At 42.4% G+C, this 7,500-nt stretch overlaps 1 protein-coding gene across 1 annotated transcript; it reads right to left on the reverse strand.

Moving 5' to 3' along the window:
• Window positions 1–2,727: 2,727 nt before the first annotated feature.
• On the reverse strand, window positions 2,728–7,090 carry jdp2b (Jun dimerization protein 2b). The gene is made up of 4 exons (XM_083533883.1): window positions 6,935–7,090; window positions 5,209–5,365; window positions 4,694–4,798; window positions 2,728–4,529 (listed from the first exon to the last, which is right to left on the reverse strand). The coding sequence occupies exons 2-4, from the start codon at window positions 5,359–5,361 to the stop codon at window positions 4,344–4,346; spliced, it is 444 nt and encodes a 147-aa protein (XP_083390009.1). The 5' UTR covers window positions 5,362–5,365; window positions 6,935–7,090; the 3' UTR covers window positions 2,728–4,343.
• Window positions 7,091–7,500: the final 410 nt, after the last annotated feature.

A 7,500-nucleotide genomic window follows, 5' to 3' on the forward strand; every position in this document is an offset into this window, starting at 1 on the left:
CTTCCCTCATCTCCCTGTCCCCTCGTCTCACTCACTTCCCTCATCTCCCTGTCCCCTCGTCTCTCTTGCTCCCCTCATGTCGCCTTGTCCCCCCTCATCTCCCCGTCCCTCATCTCCTGCTACAGAAGGTTGTGCAGAGACCCATGAAGGAAAATTGAGTGGAAAACATGCAAAGCATCTAGTTTCACTTTCTCGCCTGGAAATTTACTGCAGCTCGAGTTTATTCTGAACTTTAAGAAAGTGACGATAAGTGACGGGGAAGAACGAGGACGCCGAGAAGGATGAGGAGGAGGACAGGAGTGTTTGTTCAATAATACATTTAAATCAGAGAGAGAAGTATAAACAAATCAGGACTGTGTGTGTGTGTGTGTGTGTGTGTGTGTGTGTGTGTGTGTGTGTGTGTGTGTGTTTTCTTGCCTGCAATTACTGACAGTGATGCACCACATCTACTAACACACACTTCACACACACACACACACACACACACTTTCCCAGACATGACGTGGTATCAGTACTTGTGATGTCATAATGAACACCCTGTAGCAGGTTGAACGCTAATTGGATGTCGCTGTGTTTACGTGTTTTACGTGACTTTAAGGAAGTAAAAGGTCTAAAAATAATCTCGAAGTGAAAACATTTAATAAAAGCTAATATTACATTATTCGTTTACTTTGTTACCGTGACAACAGCGTACAAAAATCAATTAATACATAAAAATAAAGAAGAAATGTTTATGATATACACGGTTACAGTCGTCTGAGACTCTGTATGGATTTTGTTGTGTCTCAGAGCAGAGATTAGATCACGTACAGGACAAAACGTTTATCCAGACTCCGCCACGTCCACACCAGTTTGTGGTTTTTCACCGAAAAAAAACACAATTGTGTAGGACGCCTTTGGATGCGGTGGAATGAGAGTTTTTCTTTAAACTAGGAGCACAGCTCCATGAAGATCTACTTTCCATGGGTTGGAAGATGTGAAAGATCTTCTGCTAGAGCTCCAACACTACTAAAGATCTTCTGGAGGAATGAATCTGCTCAAATCTTCAACAAAATCCACTGGAACATTTTTTTTACAGAAGAATGGAGTTTATAACTCATGGTCAGGTGTCCACATACTTTTGTTAAACAAAATTGTTATTGATAAATTAACTACCTTCTGCCCCAGCCAGCATTCATGATAAATATCTGCTTTCCTGTGAATGAACTGCGGACTCATATTCACACTCCTACACACACACACACACACACACACACACACACACACACACACACACACGATACATCTACAAAGTAATAACAAGAATAACAGGTCATGTTGCTGACCATTAACATTGAAACCTTATAACACACTTCTGTGGCAGGAGGGCGACACGGAGAGGACATACACTCGACCTGCTCGTGTGTGTGTGTGTGTGTGTGTGTGTGTGTGGGTGGTGATCCAGTAAATCTAATACACTAGAAGTCACCATTCATCTGTATGCGGTTTCAGATCTTTACTCATAATCACCCTTCATTCTATTTCAACAGAAACGACACACACACACACACACACACACACACACACACACACACACACACACACACACACACACTGTAGCTGCGTCTGGTGCTGCTGCGCTCATCAATGCAGCAACAATAAACAGATGATTATGGTAAATTCCAGAGGCAACGCAACGGCTTTCCAGTTCCTCACACCTGCATTAGGATCGGAACGTAACGTCCTGGCTAAAGAGTGCGGCTAGCAAAATTTCCCTAGCTAGCATTTATCACACACACACACACACACACACACACCTCACTGAAATCATACTGAACCATCCACAAAGATGTGTCCCTCAGACATGAGAGAAAACAACTCCATCGCTAACATGACTAGCCGAGCGGCGAGCACATCACCTGACACGGGGTTTATGAAGAGCGTTAGTGTACGAGAGCGTAGCATTGCTGCATGCTAATCTGGAAACTAGCATCTCGGCTAATCAGAAGACACGTACGCTTGATTAAAGCGATCTGATCTCGTCTCATGCTTTCGGCTCTGTTTGTGTTTTTTTCTCATGGTGTTGTTAGAAGCAGAGTGTTCTCAAGGTGGCATCAGACAAGCACACACACACACACACACACACACACACACACACTAGCACGCTCCACAGCCGCCCACGACACACACTTTTTCTTAGAATCTGCGCTGATGAACAGAAGGTCACATGCATGATCCAAATGGTGGCAGCGAGCAGAGACTCCTGCGAAAATATTATCAAATATTATTTCAGTATGAAGAACACAGATGATGATCACGTAGTGGATAGAGATGATGAAGAATATGGAACTGATGAAGTTGATAGAGATTACGTAAAGATTTAGATGAAAATGATGGAGATTCCAGAGTTCATAGAGATGATGGATGATGTTGGAGCTGATGAAGGTGGAGCTGACGTAGCTGTAGGAGACAATGGAGATGACAGAGCTGAAGGAACTGATGTAGATGGTGATGCTAATGAATCAGAATGAAATTTAAGAACTGATCTACCTGATGACAGAAATGATAGAGTTAATGAAGATCTAGTTGACGATGGAGATGATGGAGCTGATGGACGTGATCAAGCTGATCGAGACGGTGAAGATGGAGGAGGTAATGATCACAATCTTCATCGACATCATCTCAGTGTTATTTACCCAGTGTGTGTGTGTGTGTGTCAAAAACAAATCAATCAGCTGCACACAAGTGTTCCATGTTTTCATTTATTTCCATCCCAAAACGTAACAAAAAGTCATAACGGTGTAACAGATGGATGTGAGAGACTCCGCCCAGCAGGTCTCTCCTCCTATCAATAATAATAATAATAATAATAATAATAATAATAATACTACAGAGATTCTTCACATCAAGTGAGTATATAAAAGTGTTTCATGGAGCGTTCAGGTCTGACACACTCCATCATTCAGCATGTACAAACACACACACACACACACACACACACACACACACACACACACACACACACACACACACACACACACACACACACACACACACACACACACACACACACACACACACACACACACACACACACACACACGAATAAGACACTGGGGTCCTACTGAAGCCAGAGTGAAAGATCTAGATGAAGGAGCGTGATACTGTTTATTGGCACCAGGGGGCGGTAAAGCTACATCATCCTAAACATTAAAATTAATGTTATTAGATTTATATATAGATTTATAAAAAATATATATTATACTATATATAATTAAAGTTTTGAATATTTGTTTAACTTTGCGTGAATAAAGCCTGTGATTTTTTTTTTTTACTTCATTCCCAATTCTATTCAAATTATATAAATATTCATTCAATCTAAAAAAAAAAAAATTAAATACGAACACTGCTCACATGTACAGGAGCAACAGCGCCATCTGGAGGTCAAACAGCGTTAGTTCAGTCACGTGACCGAGTCCTACTCATCCGGACACGTGGTGGAAGCTCAAGTGAATTGTTGGCCCAGTAACGAAGGAAGTTTACCTGATTAGCACGCTAGCTAGCATGTACCACAGCACGAGAGAGGCGTTGGTTTGGAGTGACCGAGCTGTCGGACATCTTTTCTTACAAAAAAGTAGTGATGATCTGAAATTCCAGATCGCAATACATCGTAAAACTGCGCTGATAAATTCACGAGGCAAGATGTGGGACTTCCTGTTTCTTAGCATAGAAACAGGAAGTCAGTGCACACAAAAAGCAAAACAAAAAAATAAACAAAAACAAGAAGTGGTTACTGAAACAGAACAGAAATAGAGTTCACACTGTCATTTGTGAGCATCTCATCTCCATGTCAATCCCTTCATCATGTAGTGAAGACTTTTTGGAGCGTCTCGCCTCATGAGCGTTCATCTCAGGCCCTTGATTGTCTCATCTCAGTCTCCATCTCTTGAGCATCTTTGTTTTATGGGGAAATATTTGTCATGTCGAGTCACTATGCGAGACTTCCCGTTCTTCACACATCTCAGGTTTGAGGAGAAAATTAAAGGGGAAAAAAAACAGATTTTTCTCTTTTATAGGCAGCTGTATATATGAATAAAAAAAAAAAAAAAAAAGCAAGCAAACAAATCCTCAGGTGTCCAAAGCTTCGGTCCGCATCTCATCCCGGTGATATGAGCATCCCATAATAACAGGAAGAGGGCAGGTTTGTTTAGTTTTTTTGGTCTGAGGATATAAACCTTCCAGTGTCTCCTCACGTCTCAGAAAATTTGGCAACAAGCATCCAGAGTCCGAGTGTGTAATCTGTAAAAGTTCCACAAAGAAAGTGAGCTCTCCACGCCTTCCTCCCGTAGGACCTGAAGAACGTCTCACGATGGAGAGATGTGTTCCAGCAGAGGGTTCTTCTCGCTCTCTGGTGTCTGGAAGCTGTCTGTGCGGACGATGCAGGTGGGACGGTGGCGGTTGAGCAGGTGGACGAGGCGCTGACGTTCCTGCTTCAGTTCCTCGATCTGAGACTTCAGCTCTGAGTTCACAACCTCCAACCTCTCCGACTCCTGAGGCACAAAGAGAGAGAGACCAATGCAGTCAGAAACAACACGTGATGAGAATGTAGCACAAGGTCAACACTAGGGGGCGGAGACACGATTAGAAACCTAATCAACACCTCGTGACCAATCAGAACTCAGCAGGTCTTAGAGGGAAGACTGTATGCACTCACTTGTTGGAGGAAGTCTGTTCTCTCTTTCTTTTTGTTGCGACAACGTGCTGCTGCTACTTTGTTCTTCTCTCTTCTTCTCTTCCTCCTCTCTTCTTCATTAGCCAACTGAGGGAATAACAACAAATACACACTGATGAGAACTGTGGTTTTTATATATAATTAAATATTCAAAAATAATAGAATAGGCAGTTTTAGAGTTTGGCCACCAGGTGGTGCTGCTGTGTCAGAAAAGAGCACAGCGGGACTTTAACACACTGCAGATTAGAAGAGCAGTGAATGTGAGAGCTGAGACTTAATGACTCAATGCAGTGTGTGTGTGTGTGTGTGTGTGTGTGTGTGTGTGTGTGTACCAATTTATATAATATAATATAAAAATGTATATGTTAATTTCCATAGTTTGGCCACTAGGGGGGCTTTTAACACACTGCAGAGTTAAACGGTAGTGAATGTGAGACACAGCAGTGTGTGCGAGTGTGTGTGTGAGTGTGTGTGCACGAGTGTGTGTGTGTGTGTACCTCGCTCTGCAGAAGGCTGAGTGGTCTCTTGGCGGTGTGTGTGAGCTCTCCAGGGGTCATGGCGGCCTGCAGGCTGAAAAACTCGGCCAGTTTGAGCTGCTCGCTCAGTGTGGAGGCGGGAAACCCCTCGAACGGAGAGAGAGTCGGCATCATCACTCTATCACACAGAGAGAGAAAGAATACAGTTCAGTCTCATTACACTCTGAAACGGCAAAGAAACACACACACACACACACACACACACACACACACACACACACACACACACTCTGAGCAGAATTGCATCATTAATAAAGTGTGTTTCTCTTTCATTATGTGTGTGCTTCTATATACGTTTCTCAGAACACACTGCAGGCGCTCACTGAGTGACATTAATAACCCATCTATAACACACACACACACTCACACACACTTGCAGTTTTTCTCAGTTACCCCCAATTAATTGATTGAGTTGTGATTGAAGTGTCTGCTGATTTCTACAATACCAATTGTTTAGTTTTTGTCAAATTATATTATACTGGTTTCACCTCCAAAACATCTTAGCATCAGTTCACTGAATGCAAAATGGTTCAACCAGTCGTCAGAATCTGTGAAGATTACATTTCTAGTCCACTTTTTTTTCTTCTAAATGTGTCTTGAATTGATGAAGTGTGCAGATGAATCTTGAATGTCACTAATGAAGGCGAGTGAACGCCATCAGATCAACCAATGATCCACTGATTCTCTAAAACTGGTCAGAGGTGAATCTCGTGAACCTTCGATTGGCGACAGACACGGAAACACAGAGTTACAATTTTTGGATGAAGAAGCAGGAAAGGAAGGAACACCAGTGCAGTAGAGTGAAAGTGTGAATCGTGTCTGTTCTTCTACATCAACATCTCACATACAGTCTTGTGTACTTTTGTGCTGCTGAAATTCATAAATGCCAAACAGTAAAACACCAAACGCCGTCTTACTGACAACACGACCAAACACTTGATGGCAATGAGATCAACCGACACAAATACTTCATTTTGAGAGATCAACTAAAGATTCTGAGAAAAGTTCAGGCTTTTGCATGAACCCCAGTGTTTTGTGCTCTTTGTACAAATGCATTTACTGGTTTTACAAATATCCAGGATGATTCAGTTCCAAAGCAACTGACAAAAACTTGAACAACCATTCTATTAAACAATCTCCTGCATGTCCCCTTTACATCTGTAGCGCTTATTAGCATACGGTTATGACGTCACTGCGGGCGCTCTCACGTTACAGCGGGATATTAGAGGATATTTTTAAGCAATACATGGAAAAGATGGGAACTTTTTTTTTGCAGATGCACCGGTCTGTTCACTGTGCTCTTCAGGTTCAGTGCTCTTCAGGGTTTCTGTGATCAGTGCACGCGCTTCTATATTTATACACAAACCTATTTACACATATAGCAACAGAAACATAAGCGCATAACGTGCACGCGGAATAAGTGCCATAACAACAATAACAATAATAACAATAATAATAATAATAATAACAATAATAACAATAATAATAATAATAATAATAATAATAATAATAATAATTCACGGGTTATGACTACAGCTGAAAAACGAAACCAGAAGACACGGAGGAACAGAGCGGTGCGCACGTGCGCTGCAGATGATTGTGTTTATTTGTTTTTTATCTGATTAATGAAAACTATTAAAATCCGTATTAAAGAGTGTAAATGTGTGTGTGTGAGCACCAGACTCACCTGGAATGATCTCCGGGGGGTGACGCTCTCCTGCTACTTCTCAGATCTCCTTCCTGCTGTGGAAGATCTCGGGCGAGAGTTACATCAGCGCGCTTATATAGGAGGCCAGAGCAGAACGCGGAAGTGTTCCGCACTGTGACGTAGGCTGCTCGGCCCCGCCCCTAGCAACCAAACACTGTCTACCTCTCACACACACGCGCGCAGTGCGTTCATTGTAGAAGAGAAGAAACCTCACGCCCCGCCCCCTAGCAACCGGCCTTAGGAACACCTCACGCCCCGCCCCCTAGCAACGAAACACACACAGACACAGAGCAACATTCCGCGGGCCTCGGTTTCTGTTTTCAGAGGAAAGCCCTCTCTGTGCTGTGACTTGCCCACGCGGGTTTCCCTACTTGCAGCATAGTGACGTCATAAAACGCATAAACAACAACAACAACATCTCAGATTGTTGGAATCTTTATTCTTTTATATTTTTATAGGAATTAAAAAACAAACAAACAAAAAAACCAAACAAACAAAAGATTCTGGTGCTATTTATTTTTGTTAAATACCTAGACGTCTCTCTC

The sequence above is a fragment of the Silurus aristotelis genome, assembly GCF_946808225.1.
Source record: "Silurus aristotelis genome assembly, chromosome: 28".
In the NCBI taxonomy this organism is placed as follows: Eukaryota; Metazoa; Chordata; class Actinopteri; order Siluriformes; family Siluridae; genus Silurus; species Silurus aristotelis.

Bases quoted from the DNA above. Each gene is read 5' to 3' on its own strand.
- jdp2b (XM_083533883.1), bottom strand. From the start codon at position 5,361: ATGATGCCGACTCTCTCTCCGTTCGAGGGGTTTCCCGCCTCCACACTG. The intron at 4,799-5,208 runs GTACACACACAC...TTATTCCCTCAG, and splicing joins TCAGCCTTCTGCAGAGCGAG to TTGGCTAATGAAGAAGAGAG. The intron at 4,530-4,693 runs GTGAGTGCATAC...TTTGTGCCTCAG, and splicing joins GAACAGACTTCCTCCAACAA to GAGTCGGAGAGGTTGGAGGT.